General features: G+C 34.9%; 1 protein-coding gene across 1 annotated transcript in view; it reads right to left on the bottom strand.

Annotated features, from left to right (window-relative positions):
• The window catches only part of LOC107596282 (protein strawberry notch homolog 2-like), a 45,474-nt gene that overhangs the window by 18,602 nt on the left and 5,407 nt on the right, over positions 1-21,465 (bottom strand). The window contains exons 2-12 of the mRNA XM_016286977.1: positions 19,010-19,180; positions 17,308-17,376; positions 17,105-17,213; positions 15,096-15,256; positions 13,786-13,919; positions 13,602-13,692; positions 10,381-10,524; positions 9,931-10,048; positions 8,800-8,905; positions 7,873-8,026; positions 7,591-7,767 (exon numbers count right to left, since the gene is read on the bottom strand). Coding sequence (XP_016142463.1) covers positions 7,591-7,767; positions 7,873-8,026; positions 8,800-8,905; positions 9,931-10,048; positions 10,381-10,524; positions 13,602-13,692; positions 13,786-13,919; positions 15,096-15,256; positions 17,105-17,213; positions 17,308-17,376; positions 19,010-19,171 — 1,425 coding nt within the window. The 5' untranslated portion in view covers positions 19,172-19,180. The remainder of the gene's footprint in view (positions 1-7,590; positions 7,768-7,872; positions 8,027-8,799; positions 8,906-9,930; positions 10,049-10,380; positions 10,525-13,601; positions 13,693-13,785; positions 13,920-15,095; positions 15,257-17,104; positions 17,214-17,307; positions 17,377-19,009; positions 19,181-21,465) is intronic.

The raw sequence follows: 21,465 nt of genomic DNA on the forward strand, positions 1-21,465 counted from the left end.
CACCCATAGTGAAATCTTATTGGTCCCAAATCTTAAATAAAAAAATAGAAAATATAATGTGTGCAAAATGTATTTAGGAGTACATGTGCGAATGACAAGTGTTAAGTCTTTTTATTCCCTTCAATTGGTCATTTACAGGCTCACAAACAATGAACACCACGCATTTATGACAAACGATTTCTTATGATCTCCCATTGATGAATTATGACTATAAATGTTTACTTTATGATTTTTAGACTGTAATGTGTTATAGACAGGTGTAAGAGTGCATATTTTATTTCCTTTATCCGATGAGCAGCTGGAATTAGTAAAGACATTTCAAAATAAGAGTCCTGCTGTAGTTTGGGCTTGTTTATAATTAAAAGTCCTGCATTATGCAGAAATTTTTTTTTCTGGTTATTATTGGTACTTCGGTTAACTGTAAACTGTAATAAACCGTATCTGGCAATTAATTAAAATGTAAATAATTGCATAAAATATAAATAAATAATCCCATAATTATTAAATAGTGAAGCAGAAATATTTAAAAACCTAGTGTACTTTTTGTATTACAATAATTGTCTCCTCATATCCCTTTATTAAGGGAAACAAATGTATTTATTCATTTTCATTGTGCCACAACAGTTCTTATATGCTCATACATTTTCCAAATTAGGAACACAAAGTAAGCATCAAGAGATTTAGTCACTTCATGTAGTATTTTGCTTTTAGTATAAACGCAAAAATTACTTGACAGTGAAAGCTTTGAGCTTTATTGTGTGCAGTGCACATGTATTCAGTGTGTATTTAACATCTGAAAAACAGAGACCACGATGAGACTTTACCAGGCTCTCCAATCTCTTGGCAACGATCGAGGCGAAGCGTCTCTCTCCAGCCAGTTCAGAGATGAGGAAGATATACTCTGGAGCTGTAACCTGATTTGAGCGATGCGTTCGACCTAAGATACACAGCCACAATATTAGCAACCTCCACGACGCCTCTCAAACACACATGCAAACACACACAGACACTCACCGAACTGCTGGATGGCGCGGTCTGCGCTCCACGGCAGCTCTAAAGTCATGTGAACTCTTCTCCTGCGGTTCTGCACGCGTTTATCCGCCTGTAGAGAGATGCCCGAACTGGCTGCTTCAGAGATGATGGCTATCAGCTAAAAGAGAGAAAGATAAAGAGCATTAGTCCAAACATTCAGAACGGCGCTGAGTTCGATCTGGACGTGGTGTTCTGTGTAGGGCTGCACGATAATGGTTAAACTGATAATCACGATTATTTTTATTCAAATTATAATCACGATCATTAATAATGATTATTCTATCATATACACTGACTTAATTTAACCAACTATGATAATACAAAACTCATGCTTTTGGTTAGTGTTGTTTTGTAATCTGTATACACATTAGATTTTCTAAGTGACAATTTGTTTGCAAATGAGTCAAACCACTCAGAAATTTGCTCAAAAATCGTTAATACACACTGAAAACTAACATTGCTGATTAACATTATGAAAACTGGTAAAAACTTGTTGGTAGAAGCTCCCAATATTACTTCCGATAATTCCAATTTATGTACATTTTCCACAAACAGCACAAATGGCTTGTGAAAAACACACATTGGCTGTATGACACTGTCAGAAATCAGAAAATGTTTTCATATCATCAGCGCTTGTTCCGCCATCAGTCAGCGCGCGCACAGGGTTGCCAGATTGCACAGATTAAGTAAAACATAGGGCAGAAAGTGCATCCTTAAAGGAGAAAAGCTTTGTTTTGGGGACTTAAAGGGATAGTTCTCCCAAAAATGAAAGTGTGATGTTTATCTGCTTACCCCCAGGGCATCCAAGATGTAGGTGACTTTGTTTCTTCACTAGAACACAAACAAAGATTTTTAATACAAACCGTTGCAGTCTGTCAGTCATATAATGGAAGTGGATGGGAATCACGCCTTTGAGAGTAAAAAAAACATTCACAAACAAAACCAAATTAAACCTTGCGGCTCGTGATGATACATTGATGTATAAAGACACGAAACGATCCGTCTGTGCAAGAAACTGAACAGTATTTATATAGTTTTTTACCTCTGATTCACGCAATGTCAGAACTGTCCTGAGCGGCGGCACTTCCTCCTGAGCGCGTTCTCAACAGCCGGTGCGTGACACGTCTTCTTCTTGCTTTACGGCGGATTGCAGACTTATAAGTGCATTACCGCCACCTATCTCAAATGGACCATTTTCCCTCCATCTACAATCTCAATTAGGAGTGTTAATGGTCCATTTGATATAGGTGGCGGTAATGCACTTATAAGTCTGCAATCCGCCGTAAAGAAAGGAAGGAAGGAAGGAAAGAAGGAGAAGGAGAAGGAGAAGAAGAATCAGGCGCCGGCTGTTGAGCGCGCTCTGGACAGTTCTGACATTGCGGTGAATCAGAGGTAAAAAACGACATAAATACTGTTCAGTTTCTTGCACAGACCGATTGTTTTGTCTTTACACATCAATGTGTCATCACCAGCCGCAGGGTTTAATTTGGTTTTGTTTGTGTATGTTTTTTTTGACTCTCAAAGCCGTGATTCCCATCCACGTCCATTATAAGACTGACAGACTGCAATGGTTTGTGTTAAAAATCTTCGTTTGTGTTCTACTGAGGAAACAAAGTCACCTACATCTTGGATGCCCTGGGGGTAAGCAGATAAACATAACATTTTCATTTCTGGGTGAACGATCCCTTTAATCTCTTCACATCTGGCAGCCACAAGTATGAACGCTAGTGAAGACTTGTTAGCAATGCAAGATAACGCAAATGCCAAATTAAAAACACGTTTTCAGAATAAATAACGAGCCGGCCAATATTGCGACGATTGTTTTTAATTAATCGTGAAAGGTGGATATCGTTATCGAGATTAAAATACGATTAATCGTGCAGCCCTAGTTCTGTGTTTGTAGGTCAGAGGTCGTCACCTTCTCTCCGTTCATGAACCGCTCTTTCTCTCTGACGTTGACGTGGTCGATGGTCAAGCCCTGCTCCGCTCTGGTCTCATATCGAACGCTGCCATCAGAACGCCGCACTACACGTCCCTTACGACCCGTCATCTACACACACACACACACAGATATATTTAGCATTTAACTTGTGTAAAACAACATCACATTGTGAGTCTAACACACAGATGTGAACAAGCACCTTAAGTGTCTCAAATTTTTTTTTAAAAATCCTAATAGCAGTGTTATTTTTGTGTAATTTATATACTATTATAGTATTTATGGATATTTTGAATGAGCTTTTATTTTTATATTTTCAGTTTTCATTTTCATTGCTCCGCTCTGGTCTCATATCGAACGCTGCCATCAGAACGCCGCACTACACGTCCCTTACGGCCCGTCATCTACACACACACACACACGCGCGCACACACACAGATATATTTAGCATTTAACTTGTGTAAAACAACATCACATTGTGAGTCTACCACACAGATGTGAACAAGCACCAAGTGTCTCAAAAAAATAAAAAAATCCTAAGAGCAGTGTTATTTTTGTGTAATTTATATACTATTATAGTATTTATGAATATTTTGAATGAGCTTTTATTTTTATATTTTCAGTTTTCATTTTCATTTCATTTAAGTTTTAGTAATTTAGTTTTTTGTCATTTTCTTTTTTATATATATATATTTTAACTTATCTGTAATTTTTTTTATTTATATTTATTTCAGTTGTAATTTTAGTACTTCAACTTTTTCTATTTTAAGCAGTTGCCAGGGCAACCATTTCTCGGTTTCATTTAAGTAAAAAAAAAAAAGTTTATTTTTAGCTTTAATTTATATTTATTTCAGTTGCAATTTTAGCACTTTCAACAAACATTTTCTATATAAGGCAGTTACCTAATATTCTCATTTTCATGTAAGTTTTTAAAAATATATATATTTCTATTTATTGCCATTGTACTTTTAGTCATTTTAGTACTTCAACAAACTTTTTTTATTCCAAGTAGTAACCCGGGCTTCTAGCTTTTTCTTTTTCTTTAATATTCCTATTTAGCTTAAATGAATATTTAATTCCTTTTTAGTTGTATTAATTGTAGTACTTAAACTTATTTTATTTCAGGTAGTTCCCAGGACAAAATTTCTAACTTTCATTTAAGTTTTTTTAGTTTTCATGCAATACTGATTTTATTATTTACCTATTTTATTAATAATTTATTTTTATGTATCATAAATTATACATGTAATCTATTAGATTCTAATATTAGATTAGTTTCTGTATTTGCTTATTTTTTTAGCTTTATTTCAATTAACCAAAATTATTTTAAATCGGTTTTATTTGGTTTCCTGGCAGACTGAAAAAAATTGTCATATTTGAATCAGAGTTTGAGAAAACCCATCTTTCTTGTGTCAAATTTCCATCAGATGGTCTGTGAATGCTTAGATGTGCTGTCAGTGGTTGAGACTAAACGTAAGTCAGTAATATGAAAATTACAATGTTGCCGTCTATATTTAGTGTTCATGTAACTGTTTCAAACACACTTGTGAGCGACAACACGATGCACTGCAGCGACTCCTCACCTCAGACACCTTCTCTGGTCCTCCAAACCTGTCAATCAGCTCGTCAAGAGTGTTAAGCGGCAGCTCTTTCCCCAGCTCTGCTATTTTATCCAGCAGACTCTGCTTGAGTTCTTCTAGTTTAGCTGAAAACACACAGAGGATGACTTCAGCAGAGTCTGGAACAGACCTTAACCACTCCTTTGTGGCTTAGCCGTCTAGACTGAAATCTGCCCTGATTTAATAAGCGTGAGCTGCACTTCCTGAATGAACAGGACGGCGTGAGCAAATTCTTTCAGAACACATAGTGATAAGGTTGTAGGGCTGCACGATTAATCGAATGCGATTGTCATGCGTATCTTGTCAGTAAAGCCGGTTCTGTGATTAGTAGTAAATCTCCATCACGTGCTTTCAAATAGAGCAGCATTTACTACACAGAGCCGTAGTTCACTGACAAGCTACGCAAAATCGCGTTCATAATCGCAGACGATTTAATTGCACGATTATGAAATCAAACAAATCGTTCTGTGATTCTGAAAGCTGTTTGCGTAGCTCGTCAGTGAACTATGGATCTGTGTAGTAAATTCTGCTCCATCTGGAAGCACGTGAAAATACCACATTTAATAACATGTTTTTACTCCAAACTTGATAAATATTGCATTTCTCATGTAAAAAATAAATAAATAAAAAAAAGTGTCAGGTTTGCTGTGCTTGTTTGGCCCAAAATTTTGTAATTATATACTGATAAGACCATAAAATGGCAACAACAACAACAATAATTATATATTGAAAAGACTATAAAATAATAATTATTATTATTATTATATTATTTTATAGTCTTAATACATTATTATTATTATTTTATACATTTTCATTATATAAATCACAAAATTATTATTATTATTACTAAATTAAACTTGATGTAGCAAAATATCTAAAGCTAAAAATCAATAATAAAAAGTACTAGAACTAAACAAAAACGACAAAATTAATCAAATATTATAATGAAAATTTAAAATATAAAAATATGCACACCAAAGCTGCATTTATTTGATTAAAAAAAAACAGTAAAAATAACAATATTTTGAAATATTATTACAATATATTATCATTGCTATTTTATACTTTTTACATTATATAATCACAAAATTATTATTATTACTAAATGTTAAAAAATAAGAAATAATATTATTGTAATATTTTATATACTACTATTGTAATTTGTAGTATCTTTTATAAAATAAGAAAAAAAATATCATCAAGCTTTCATTTTGACAGGGAAGCCCTTAAAGGATTAGTTCACCTCATAATTTACTCACCACTTAAGTCCAGTATATAGAGAAAAACCCTGGAATGTTTTCCTCAAAAACCTTAATTTCTTTTCGACTGAAGAAAGAAAGACATGAACATCTTGGATGACATGGGGGTGAGTACATTTTAATCCAGAAGTGAGCTAATCCTTTAAAGGGATAGTTCACCCCAAAATGAAAATTTGATGTTCATCTGCTTACCCCCAGGGCATCCAAGATGTAGGTGACTTTGTTTCTTCAGTAGAACACATTTGATGATTTTTAAGTCCAACCGTTGCAGTCTGTCAGTCGTATAATGCATGGCAATGGTAACAAAATCTATGAGAGTAAAAAAAAAACATGCACAGACAAATCCAAATTAAACCCTGCGGCTCGTGATGACACATTGATGTCCTAACACACGAAACGATCGGTTTGTGCCAGAAACTGTTTATATAATTTTTTACCTCTAATACACCACTATGTCCAACTGCTTTGGGCGCGCGCGCGGCATCCGGTGCGTGAGGTGTGTACGCGCTCTGGCGTAGTTTACACAAGTGCCGGAAGTGATCTCTCGCGCATATACGTCACTCATTGTTTACACAGTGCACAAACATTGTAGGTACGACGGCTAATCAAAATGGTACTTACTTGCGCTTATCCAGATTGTTCAAACCGACTTAAAACTAAAAGATTACGTTCTCTCGCGCCAACTCATTCCGGAGTTATGACTTTCCACGTATTCCCAACTTCTGAGCCTGCTCGCCTGAAGTTATGGTTGATTGCTCTTCGGCTGGATATATGCCAGAGCGCGTACACACCTCACGCACCGGAAGCCGTGCGCGCACAAAGACAGTTGGACATAGTGGTGAATTAGAGGTAAAAAATTATATAAATACTGTTGGGTTTCTGGCACAAACCGATCGTTTCGTGTCTTAGGACATCAATGTGTCGTCACGAGCCGCAGGGTTTAATTTGTCTGTGCATGTTTTTTTTTTTACACTCATAGATTTTGTTACCATTGCCATGCATTATAAGACAGATAGACTCCAACGGTTGGACTTAAAAATCATCAAATGTATTCTACTGAAGAAACAAAGTCACCTACATCTTGGTTGCCCTGGGGGTAAGCAGATAAACATCACATTTTCGTTTTTGGGTGAACTATCCCTTTAATGCTTCTCTTTAGTTGACAGCAATCGGTTTATAAGTTCAGCCTTTGCGATTTGATAATCGTACTAAGTCATATGTGACCCTGGACCACAAAACCAGTCTTAAGTGTCAATTTTTTGAGCTTTCCATTGATGTATGGTTTGTTATGATCGGACAATATTTGTCCGAGATACAACTATTTGAAAATCTGGAATCTGAGGGTGCAAAAAAATCAAAATATTGAGAAAATCGCCTTTAAAGTTGTCCAAATGAAGTTCTTAGCAATGCATATTACTAATGATGATACATTTTTGATATATTTATGGTAGGAAATTTGCTAAATATCTTCATGGAACATGATCTTTACTTAATATCTAATGATTTTTGGCATAAAAGAAAAATCGATAATTTTGACCCATACAATGTATTTTTGGCTATTGCTACAAGTATACCCCAGCGACTTAACACTGCTTTTGTGCTCCAGGGTCATATATCGTGATTTCAGCTTAATTTTGATTAACCGTGCAGCCCTATTACTGCGTAAGGATATTTAAAACCCAGTCAAACCTTTCCATGGGTTTTCAACGAGCGAAAGCACAAATCTTAATCACTGACTCACCTTGCCGTGCTGCATCTCAGTATGAGCGAGTTCAACCAGACGACGGACTTTAGCGGCGATGCACAGGTACTTAAAAAACCTCTGGTGTGACGACCAGAACTGACCCCACAGAGACTTACGGGAGGCCAGACCCAACGTCTTCGCAGCTTTGGTGAAAAGCTCGAGAGCCTCGGCCCACTACACAGAGGAAAAAAAGACTTTAACTTCCATCTAAAACATTATTTGGGACAAACGGATTCAGCCACAAGTCCCCCAGGCTGTCTGTGTCAGCATTTCTCTCACCAGTCTAGCTGCTTTGTTGTAGACCAGTTTGAACTCTTTGTCCAGTGTAATCTCCTCTACACGGAAGGACACTCCGGAAAAGCTCAGCTGGCGTGCGATATACATGCCACTCACTTTCATATCCATGGCAACAATCTCCATGGCACCAACACCCCTGGAACATGAACATGAGCAATTATTTAGTCAGATAAAAGGAAACATGAAAGCCCTGTGCTGCGTCCCAATTCGCCTACTTATACTATGCCCTAAAAGTATGTACATACTTTTGAGCATGTAGAAGAATAGTAGGCAAGCTTTGGGACATACTACTTCGTCATAGCTGCTTCTTTAACGGACGCTCTGTTGCTTAGTTACGTGCATTCTGTCACTGTTTAAACTGCCCTGTCAATCATCTTATCACAGTTAACATCATCCTCATTTCGCTTAATTTCATTTCCTACCGTATTGGAGAGAAATGAAAGAGACACGTTGATCTGCTAGTCGCGGGTCTATCATGCCGAGAACTCTGCTCATGTGTTTGCATAATGATGCATTTAAAAGTTAATGACCAAATGTATCATTAGAAACGTTCACAGTGTTGCTGCAGATGAAATATAACGTGGATAACATTACATTTATATTTTTTCATCACTCAAATCCGTTTATCTACCTGTCCATTGGTCGCGTATATCCGCCATCTTTGTAGTTTTTTAAAAACACTTTTAATGCGTGTTTGTAGTTCTAATTAAATCGTCATCCACCACGCAATGTGTTGTGGGCAATATTAGCCATTAAGAGTAGTAGACAATCCGGGAATCTTTGGCATACTTTTTTAAACATACTATGATTTGGGACATACTAATTCTATTTTCGAATACTATTTAGGACGGATAGTATGCGAATTGGGATGCAGCACTGATCTCTGTGATACTGAGCATGACCTCTGACCTCTTCTCAATAGCATGCAGGAAGTCGTCAAACGTCTTGAACGGCGTTCCTTGCCCCCAGATCCCCAGTCGGCTCATGTATATCATATTCTTTGGCTCCGAAGCACCTGTAGATCGAAAATGGTGTAGGCGGAAAACTCAGATCTCATGAATCCACAGACCAAGAGATCAGAATGCATGAAACCATAATGAACCTTTTTTATGGGGATTTGGCTACGGTTACTTTGGAAAATAACTAATCAACCAAATCAAAAAGATCTAAAAAAAAAAAAAAACTTTAAGAGGAATAAAATAAAATATAAAAAACTTTTATTTCAGCTAGTCGTCAAGGCAACACTTTTCATTTTCATTTAGTTAAACGTGATGTACTAAAATATCTAAAACTAAAAATGTATAAAAAAATTAGACATGTAATACTAGAACTAACAAAAATGACTAAAAACAACAAAATTAATAAAACATTATAATGAAAATGAAACCTGAAAATATAAAAATATGCACACCAAGGCTGCATTTATTTGATCAAAAAGAGTAAAACCAATAATATTGTGAAATATTATTTAAAAAAAATTATATTTTAATATATTTGAAAATATTTAAAGTAAATTATTTGCAAATATTTATTCCTGTGATGACAAAGCTGAATATAGAAAGCTTCTGTAACATTATACACTACCGTTCAAAAGTTTTTTTGGGGAAAAAAATTAAATAAATTAATACTTTTATTCAGCAAGGACGCATTAAATTGCTCAAAAGTGAGAGTAAAGGCATTTATAATGTTACAAAAATTTATATTTCAAATAAATGCTGTTCTTTTAAACTTTGCATTCATCAAAGAATCCTGAAAAATAAAATAAGTTACAGTTTCCACAACAATATTTGTCAGCACAGCTGTTTTTAACATTGATGATAATCAGAAATGTTTCTTGAGCAGCAGATCAGCATATTATACTGATTTCTGAAGATCATGTGACACTGAAGACTGGAGTAATGATGCTGAAATTATGCTGTTATTTTAAATTGTAATACTATTTCACAATATTACTGTTTTTGCTGTATGGATCAAATAAAGGCAGCCTTGGTGAGCAAAAGAGACTTCTTTTGACATTATAAAAATCTTACAAACACCCACCTGTGGCACTAGCATACACAACTCTCGCCCGGGGCAGTTTGTTCTGCAAGTCCAGGACGGCTTTACCCATTTTGGTGGAGGTCGCATTTTTAGCCTTATGGCACTCGTCAAACACAATCTGAGGTTAAAGGTCAAGGGTCAACAGCACTGCTATAATACTTTTGTTCATGCATATTAAGAGTTAATTAGTATTCAGCTACTGTGTGAACTAAGATGCTACACAGAGGTTAGCCAATCATAACACAGATCATTTGCATATCGTGTTATACATAAGTCTTAAAGGTACAGAAGCAAAAACACCATGCAACCTTGTAAATAAGTCCCCTTTGAAAACAACGGACACTAATTTATGCCACAGAGGTTTACAAATACTGCTGAATGGTGATTTCCAGCTAGTCACTACTTTCTAGAAGATTTCAAATGCATGCACAAGCTGGAAGTGAAGGATACGACTCCATCGAAGTTGGGTTTGCACCAGTCCAGGATCTGTTTGAGTCTGGTGCGGTGCTGCCCGCCGGCCTGGCTCTCTCCAATCAGCGCTGAGTATGTGGCGAATAAAACGCCCTCTGAGGTAGCCATATCTCCGTATTTAATCTGTGTGAAAGAGGAAAAGCAGACATAGACATTTAATGACCCAACAAGAAATAAGTAACATGACTGAACCAAAGTCTCCAGACCAGAGCGCAAGAAAGCAAAATACATACAAGTATATTTTTGAATATTACTAGTTCACACAAATATGTGACCCTGGAGCACAGAAGCAGTGTTAAGTCGCTGGGGTATATTTGTAGCAATAGCCAAAAAAACATTGTATCATTAGGATATTAAGTAAAGATCATGTTCCTTGAAGATATTTTGTAAATTTCCTACCGTAAATATATCAAAACTTATTTTTTGATTAGTAATATGCATTGCTAAGAACTTCATTTAGACAACTTTAAAGATGATTTTCTCAATATTTAGATTGTTTTGCACCCTCAGATTCCAGATTTTCAAATAGTTGTATCTCGGCCAAATATTGTCCTATCATAACAAACATACATCAATGGAAAGCTTATTTATTCAGCTTTCAGATGATGCATACATCTCAATTTTAAAAAAAATTGACCCTTATGACTGGTTATGTGGTCCAGGGTCACATATAAATGTTCCTGCTGACTTGCTGTTTTATTCCACAAAATTTTGAGGAATAAATTAAAACACAGCACAAAACTTTTGCTAATGCATACAACAGAAAACAAGACATTTATAAAAGTAAGCTACATACGTGGCTGTGTGATTGTGATGCTCTCATGAGATACTTTAACATTTACTGGCGTATTTTTCATACCTTGTTTTTACCTCTATGACTACAGTATAACAGCGTCACAAACATTTTTGTCAGCCGAAGCCCTTTGACATAAAATGCACTTGAAGTCCATCTGAGATATTAAGTTAATATTTCGACAATTTAACCATATATTCGCAGGTTCAAGGCAGTGTTGTTAACTGAAACCAAAATTAAAACGATTAAAAATAAATGTCGTTGACTGAAATAAAACTGAAATAATAAATAAGCAGATGACAAATATAAACGAAAATTAGAAATGCTGCCTTGACTAAAACTAAAACTGAAATAAAAATAAACGAACACTAACTAGAAATATTAAAATATTAAAATATATATATAACAAAATAATAAAAGTACATAAGATTACTAAAATTAAACAAATGAAAACTGAACGCTGGTTCACAGTTCTCTGATGTCGGTTAATACTCACACAAAATGCAGGTAGACAAATACAATATTTTTCACTATCCTTCTGTTTTTTTATCCTGTTTTTATTGTAAAAGTTCAATAAACAAACTAAGCAAAAAAAATAATTCTTAATATTTGAAAAAATGAAATATTAATCATATATTTTGGTTACACTTTACTTGAAGGGGTGTGCATAAGACTGACATGACACCTTCATAATCATGACATGACACATGTCATGAATATGACGGTTTTTATGCATGTTTATGACAACTGTCATTAAGTGTCATTCGCTCAGTTATGTAATTTTTAATGCAAAGATGACATTGTTTGAGATGTCTTTGTTATGGGCTATGGTTAGGGGTAAGGGTAGGGGTAGGGTTAGGTCAAATAATGTCATATTTACATTAAAAATGACATAACTGAGCGAATGACACTTAATGACAGTTGTCATAAACATGCATAAAACCTCCTTCATATTCATGACATGTGTCATGTCATGATTATGAAGGTGTCATGTCAGTCTTATGCACACCCCTTCAAGTAAAGTGTAACCAATATTTTCAGCAAGTTTTTTTATTTTGGTTGTTTTTATTTTTTTGTTATTTATGTAAATTTTACATTGTTATGATTTAATTATTTGTTTTTCATCAACTCACAAAGCCTAATTAGATCCCAATTTCCTACCGTAAATATATCAAAACTTATTTTTTGATTAGTAATATGCATTGCTAAGAACTTCATTTGGACAACTTTAAAGATGATTTTCTCAATATTTATATTGTTTTGCACCCTCAGATTCCAGATTTTCAAATAGTTGTATCTCGGCCAAATATTGTCCTATCATAACAAACATACATCAATGGAAAGCTTATTTATTCAGCTTTCAGATGATGCATACATCTCAATTTCAAAAAAATTAACCCTTATGACTGGTTATGTGGTCCAGGGTCACATATAAATGTTCCTGCTGACTTGCTGTTTTATTCCACAAAATTTTGAGGAATAAATGAAAACATGGCACACAACTTTTGCTAATGCATACAACAGAAAACAAGACATTTATAAAAGTAAGCTACATACGTGGCTGTGTGATTGTGATGCTCTCATGAGATATTTTAACATTTACTGGCGTATTTTTCATACCTTGTTTTTACCTCTATGACTACAGTATAACAGCGTCACAAACATTTTTGTCAACCGAAGCCCTTTGACATAAAATGCACTTGAAGTCCATCTGAGATATTAAGTTAATATTTCGACAATTTAACCATATATTCGCAGGTTCAAGGCAGTGTTGTTAACTGAAACCAAAACTAAAACGATTAAAAATAAATGTCGTTGACTGAAATAAAACTGAAATAAAAAATAAGCAGATGACAAATATAAACGAAAATTAGAAATGCTGCCTTGACTAAAACTGAAACTGACTAAACACTAACTAGAAATATTTAAATATTAAAAAATATATAACAAAATAATAAAAGTACATAAGATTACTAAAACTAAATTAAAATGAAAACTGAAATGCTTTAATAGTATGTAAATAATTCTAAATTAACGCTGGTTCACAGTTCTCTGATGTCGGTTAATACTCACACAAAATGCAGGTAGACAAATAAAATACAATATTTTTCACTATCCTTCTGTATTTTTATCCTGTTTTTATTGTAAAAGTTCAATAAACAAACTAAGAAAAAAAATACTTCTTAATATTTGAAAAAATAAAATATTAATAAAATATTTTCTGCAAGTTTTTTATTTTGGTTGTTTTTATTTTTTTGTTATTTATGTAAATTTGACATTGTTATGATTCAATTATTTGTTTTTCATCAACTCACAAAGCCTAATTAGATCCATCACGTCTGGAAAACCCTGATCGAATACATACAATACAGATGAAAATAAAGCAGAGATGATTCAGTTCACAAACCTTATTTAAAGCAAACACAGGGATGTTGGGAGCGTCTATGTCTCGGAGATCTCTCTCAGCATCGTACTTCAGGTCATTTGACACACTGAACCTAAAATATCCAGAAAATCCCTCTGTTATGCATCAATTCATCAGAACGAGTCATGACTGAACGTGAACGTTAGGGATGCATGCAGGTGTTTACCATAGTGCTCTCTTCCGTCCCTTTAAGAAACTCTCCAGTATGATTCCGGCCACAGTGCGGCCCTTCCCGACGCCGGCTCCGTCTCCGATCAGAAACCCTGCTCGCTGACCGTTCTGAAGAATCACCTCGTGTTGCTGAAGAGCACAAAGGCGATTTCATACATTCACACAAAACTCATCAGTGAGTAGGGTTGGGAATCAAAAATCGATTCCGATTCCAGAATCGGAAAGGTTTTTTTTTTTCTTCATCCGTGAGGAACGGACCTAGCGATCTGCCAGGACCTTGCTCACTAATCTAAGCTCTCCAAAGTTTGGCTACGTTTGCGATCAGAAGCCAAAAGAGCTAAGTATAATATCTGTGATAGCTAAACATGTTGCAAGAGAGGTGTCACCACCAACATGACAAAGCACTTTAATTTAATAGATCATTAAAGATCGCGAACGTGATTCAAACACCAACTTGATTCTATTCCTAAATTACAATGATTCGTCTGTTTCATTCATCAACCTTTGATGTGTGCAATCAATGTTGTGATCACATGGTTCACATCAGTGTGATCTGAACATAAATCTGAGTTCACGCTGCCATTGACCTAAAGAGAGCAGCTGTCCTCTGTCATGAATGAAACAGCTTCACAGTCTTTTCAGACACACAGTATCATTATTTCTGTGTTACAAACATTCAAATCACAGAAGTACTGGGATAAAAGTTTGTAGTTCAGATATAAACTGTGTGTACAATGTGTACGGTAGCGATTAAAATAGAGTAAATCACCTTTTGAAAGTAATTTGACACTTCAAATGAAGATTTATCGATTACATTGTTACGCCAGTAGGTGGCGAAAAGGGGCTGTTAAAATGTATTTGTCTTTGAATCATACAAGAGATTTGTTCAAGAACGCTGATTCATCCAGTAATGAAACAAGTACATCTTGAGTGAGTCATTGAATCATTCATTAAAAAATTACATGTGATTTTGTTTAGTTGTCTAATGTTTTTTTTTTTCAGAATCACGAGAGAACCACAACTTCCATTGTGAAAAAAATAAATCAATTTATACAGAATCATGCAGTTCTATTTTACACACAAACAGCTCTTAAAGAGTCCAGTTTTTATGTAGCCTGTTGATTTTTGTTCATGGTATTCAGCTCCAATAAATGGTTTTCAAAAAAGAGACACAGGATAAATGTTTGATATCATTATTTAATCACATTGGAATCAAAACTGGGAATCAAAAAGAAATGGAATTGATAAAATTCAAACGATGCCCAACCCTATCAGTGAGTGGAAAGAGAAGAGCAGAGAGAGTACCTGGCAGGCGTAGATGATGGCCTCCAGCTGCAGGGCGGACAGCAGGCCGGAGCTAATGCTGCTGGGGGGAATGGACAGTGTGTAGGTGATGTCAGGAGGAGGAACGCTGGACAGTGTGTTGGTCTCCACCACGATGTCAGGGTGAGAGACTCCTATAGCAGCTGCACATGTGAACAGAGCAATTATTTGCCACGGAAGCACCACAAAATATGAAATCAAGTTGCATTTGTGCTGTAAGAGGGATTGGGCAGCATGACTTTTATTCATTTTAAAGGGGTCATGAACTGGCTTTTTTATTATTTTGTACTGTTCTCTGAAGTCCACTTATAATGTTATCAAGATTTTTACATCAAAAAACATAATAGGCTATTTTCTGTCCTGTTTTGACCCTCTCTCATCTGATCGCTCTGTTTGAATAGGTGTGGTGGATTGTAGACTCAGAAGTAAACGTTCACTGCTGTGATTGGCTAACAGTTGTGTATGTTTGACAGCTACATCCTTCACAGATGGGCGCTGCTGTGATTTAGGTTAAAAACCACACAAGTACATGTCAAACGATCTGTAATGACAGACAAATCAATAGTGAGCACGTAATAAAAACAGTTCCTCACACTTGTGGGGTGCGACATTACTGTCAGATCCGATATATTCAACACAGCATCGTCTTTTAGTTTCAAAACATGTAGTGATTAAGAATCGTTGGGCGGGGCTAAAGAGGCAGTGATGTAGAATCGGTGGGCGGGGCTAAACAAGTAGTGATTAAGAATCGTTGGGCGGGGCTAAACAGGCAGTGATGTAGAATTGGTGGGCGGGGCTAAAAAGGTAAACGTTTTACTATGAAGGGCCAAAAAACAAAAAACTTGATTGAAAGCTTTGAAGTGACGTGACATGTGGCCAAGTATGGTGACCCATACTTGGAACTAGTGCTCTGCATTTAACCCATCCAAAGTGCACACACACAGCAGTGAACACACACCCAGAGCAGTGGGCAGCCATTTATGCTGCAGCGCCCGTGGAGCAGTTGGGGGTTCGGTGTCTTGCTCAAGGGCACCTCAGTCGTGGTATTGAAGAGAGAGAGCGCTGTACATTCACTCCCCCCACCTACAATCCCTGCCGGTATGAGACTCGAACCCACAACCTTGGGTTACGAGTCAGACTCTCTAACCATTAGGCCACGACTTCCCCTTACATTTAAATGCAAAAATTAAACAAAAAAATAAAAATAAAAGTTTAAATTAAGATACGCTTTAACGTCATGTTTTTCCCCCTGTTTTTTTCCTACTATATAATAAAATAAAAAGTCAAATAAAATCATATGTATCTCAGATTATTTTACTTAATTAGACAGCATGGGGCACACATTAAATAAGGAATTAATACTAACAAGATACCAATAACCAGGGGGGAAAATATTTTATGCATAATGTAGGACTTTTAATTATAAACAAGTCCAAAATACACCGGGACTCTTATTTTGATATGTTTATGTATTGCTACTTCCAGCTGCTCATTCAAAAAGATGAAAAGGATCAAATATGGACTCTTTCAAGCATCTACAACATATTACAGTATAAACACTATAAAACATTGTCATTATGCATTAACAGTACATAAGAAATTGTTTGGCATAAATCCATGGTATTAATTGATTGCGAGCCTGTAGCACGTGAAACTGCGCAGAGTTTTGACTTTGAACGCGCAGCGCTTGGATTAATTTAATTAAATCAATGCTTTTTGAAGTTTAATAATCACATTAGGCTGTATCGTGATTACTGTTATTCAGTTTCTAAATTTAAGACCTCCTAAATTGATAATGAAGACATTTCTATACCATTTAAACCTTTAAAATATTACAATATACCATTTAAAATATTTGAGAAGGATCTTAACATGGATCTTAAAATCACTATGTCATGTTATACACCATTACCGGGATATAAAAATACAAATTTGGCTCATACTGCCCACTCATGTGCTGTAGATTAATATGATACGGCATGTCTATTTACATTTGGATGGCTTGTATTCGGCGTACGTGTCCGCATGCCCCAAATCCTCCGTCTCTTCCTCATCTGCCTCCTCCTCTTCCTCCGGTGGCGGCGGCGGAGGAGCAGCAGCCTGGAGAAATTAAGGAATGAAGGGGCAGAAAACTAAAGATGATGAAATGTGGTGAAACAGAGGATAGAGTATTAGAGAAAAAGAGAGGCTCTACCTTAAATCCTGCGACCGACGCAGACAGGATAGGTGGATCCAACCTACCAGGAAACGCGCTCAGGTTCTGCTGAAGAACACAGATACAGTGATGTTGAACACTCGTATGAAATTTACACAAGAGAAATGAGACTCTACATGCTAATATTATTGACAACACATATAAACTTTACTAGTGGTGAGTATTAAAGGGATAGTGCACCCAAAAATAAAAATTCTGTCATCATTTTCTCAACCTCAAGTTGTTTCAAACCTGAGTTTCTTTCATCCGTTGAGCACAAAAAAAGATATTTTGAAGAACGCTGGTAACCAATCAGTGGACGGTAGCCATTGACTTCCATAGTATGGAGACAAAAATACTATGGCAGTCAATGGCTACTGTTTTGGAACAACTTTTTTTTTTTTTTGGGTGAAGACAAAAAGACAAAATAAATAAATAAAATTAAATTAATTAATATTATTACAATTAAATATATATAATAATAAAAAAATCTATATAATTAAAATTATAAAATTAAAAATATTATAATAAAAAATACAGAAATATTATGATTGTAAAAAAGACAATATTTAATAATAGAAATAATTTTATTTTACAGTAACAGTAAAATTTCAATACCAATATTTATGGCTGTATACATTTCTTTGCTTTCAAACATTAAACCACAAAGCTTTTATTTTGGCAGAAAACACTTTTTTTTTAAATTTACGAGTCAAACTCTTCAGGTTGGAGAATGTATACAGAATTCTGTATAAATACAGAAAAATCACATCTTTGACTATTGAACATTGAGCTGTTTACTTGCACACAATACACTGATGAGTGCTAAACATCATCGGTTCACACGCAAACCAATAACCTGGCAATGCCAGAAACCTGCGTTTACAGGTTACTCTCATGAAGTGACGTTAAAATGCTAAGTATTCCATTTGTTTTATGAGTTGGGATATTGAATAAAGCATCAAAAACCCCAGAGTTTAAAGCGAAGACACACGCCCATGTTTAGCGATTAAACACCTTAATCCACCTTTAAAGCAGCTTACACAAAAAAAGCATTTAGTACTATAGCAAATTGACCTGACGGTTAAGAAATAAAGTTTGCAGCAATGATATCTTTCCACTTTAACTAGGGCTGCACAATTAATCAAATTTCTAATCGCGATTACAGTTATGGATGTCACAATTACATAATCGTTCAAAGCGGTAATTAATCGTTCGAAGTCCACTTATGTTATTCTGCGTGCTAAAGATGTTTTTCTCTTTCTACAAATTTTCTTAATGTTATCTTAATGTTAGTATAACATTATAATATCATGCATATTTTAACTGTTTTCTTATTTAAAGAAGAAACCAATCCAATGGATAGTTGACATTTGAGGCTTAATACTTAATACTATAGAAAAGCAATACAAGTTTTTCAGTTTGAGGGTTTTCAGCTTGTTTATTTTCAAATAAAAATATGGCATGCAGTTGTTTCAAACAATGGTATAAACATCATTCAGTGTAAATTGTGATAATCATAATTAATAATCGCAATTACAATTTCAAGGGAATAATCGACAATTATGATTTTTGTCATAATCGTGCAGCCCTAATTTTAACAGTGCAAAATTATACAGTAAGGCTTAAGCTTCAGAACAGCTTGGGACCATTGAAAACCTCAGACAAGTAAATATTGGAGAGAAAAGCAGTGTGTAAATACCTGTCTCTGACTGTGTTCAGGTAAATCCCAGTACATCTGTGGCGCGGGGCCCTCAGCGGGTCGCTGTGCCAGGCTATCACTGCCAAATCTTGAAGGGTCTGGATACTCCGACAGAGAATCAGATGGCGAGGAGAACAGCGATGTGTTGGACAGCTCGTCCATGCTCAGATTCTAAAAATAACCACAAAAACATGTTCAGAAGTTGACACTTCAGCCACTAAAATAATTTCACACATAACAGTTTCATTTTAGATATAGTTATCTAGCCAAAGTGTGTCTGAATGTGTATTTATTTATACTTTCTTACGAGGAAACAAAAAAAAAAACATTTTAATAATGTACTTTTTTATAGTTAACATACTAACACCATTAAAAAACTGTTACTTGAAATAAAATAAACTATAACTGAAATAAAATATTTTAAAAATCTTTTAAAATAAAATATATAAACCTTAAAATAAAATATTTAAAAATATATATATATAAATATTCTCATTTTCATTTAGTTTAACTTGACGTACTTAACTAAGCTGAAATAAAAATTAAAGCATTAAAATGAAAAATAATAAAAATGACAAAAACACACAACTAAAAATAATTTTTAAAATATATGTTTTTAAAAATAGTAGTTTCTCAATGATACTAATAGTCCATACAACACATGCACTAGATTTCCAAGACTTTTGAAGTCATACGATCACTTTGCATTAGGACAGATTAATTCAATCACTTTTATTACATTTAAAAGTGTAGCCACAATATTCTTCAAAAACAAAAAGAAAGAAAGAAAGTCATACGGGTTTGACATGAGGGTGAGTAAATGACAATTCTGTTGAAAGCTGCGATACTCAGAACCGAAGCTCATAAAATCATCTGATATATGATGCGCAATCTGCGGTTAGTTTTTCACAGCAGCTGTGGACTCAACACATTACTTCAGACATGGCCAATGTCCAAAAACATTGACTGTAAATCTGTCAAGAGATGGTTTTCATTCCTGGAAGCTTCAAACAGTATTCCTGACCACACTCGAGGCGATAACCTCCCGTTATTCCTACGAGAGATGAAATATTGAAAACCAGATGCAGCTAAAGCAAAGCCACACGTCCATGTTTAGGGGTTAAACGCAAATGCTTAATGCACCTTTTACGCGGCTTGCACAGAAAAAACCCTCAGTAATAGCACACTGACCTGATGTAAAGAAATAAAGTTTGCACCGATAACATCCAGAAGAGAGCTGTAAGGACTGTAAATCAACTCAACTATTATGAAACCCCCCAATCATTTTATTTATTAAATTATATTCTTTAAAATTGTGTGATCTGGTTGATTTTAAACGTGCAGAGATACTGTATAAAGCACATAATAATTTATTTGCCAGATGTATTCAGACGCTGTCTGAAATGAGAAAGAGTCTGTATAAACTTAGGGAAGCGCACGTTTAGGGCAAGGATCAAATAAAATAAAATATTATTTTTTAATGAACACCTGAAAGGGGTGAAATAACTGTGACTTAAAAATATGAATTAAAAATATGTAGATTACTTTGCAAATTTAAAAAAAGAAAAAAAATTAAGTGATAAACAAATATATAACTGAAAATTAATAATTATTAATAAAATAAACAATTTTCTGTTTTATTTTTGTGTCTTTTTGTATAGATTAAATTTATTAGTGGAAGTGACACTTGTTATGAAAAAAGAGTAGGTAGAATTAGGCATGGGCCGGTATGATAACCTTAGATAAAAATATCACGGTTTCACGGTATTGCGGTTACAGCTCTAAAATATGCTATTTTTAAAATGTCTGGGTAAAAAAACAACTTTTTCCCCACTGAACACATTTTATTTTTAAGAAACATATAGAACATTTTGGAACAGTAAACATGTCAGGCTAAATAATTAAATTAGATAATTAAATTCTTCTTAATTAAGTGCAGTCACTTAAGTGAGCCTAAACCTGCAGCTCAACAATAATCAGAACAAATTATTTTCTGTAAAAAAAATAAAATAATAATAATAATAATAATAAAAAATGCAGGCTTTAAACCTGCAGCTCAACAAGGTTTTTGGAGACATACTCGCTTTCTACACATTCATCTTTCAGTCCAAGTTATGATGCAGGAATGGCACATACACACATAAGGAAAGAGAGAGCGCAAGTGTCACACACGCGCGCGCGGTCTCTCCGTACAACAGTGGCAAAGTTTTTTTTTAAATGCGTGATTTTGAACAGATGTAAACAATGGCAGGAGGCTTAAAAGTATAGACGTGATACCAGCTAAATGTAATTACTGTACTAAATCGCAGAAAAGTAGGCTACAGTATGTACTTTAGACTGCTACTCCTCACTCTGTGAAGTAACGTGAGGGAGGAAACTAGTTGACGTTAGCTAGTTAATTACCCATGTTATCTGCCTCGGTAGCAAGCCAAATAGTATTTATTTCAACACTGAAA

Source organism: Sinocyclocheilus grahami, unplaced genomic scaffold (assembly GCF_001515645.1).
Source record: "Sinocyclocheilus grahami isolate Dianchi unplaced genomic scaffold, SAMN03320097.WGS_v1.1 scaffold216.1, whole genome shotgun sequence".
In the NCBI taxonomy this organism is placed as follows: domain Eukaryota; kingdom Metazoa; phylum Chordata; class Actinopteri; order Cypriniformes; family Cyprinidae; genus Sinocyclocheilus; species Sinocyclocheilus grahami.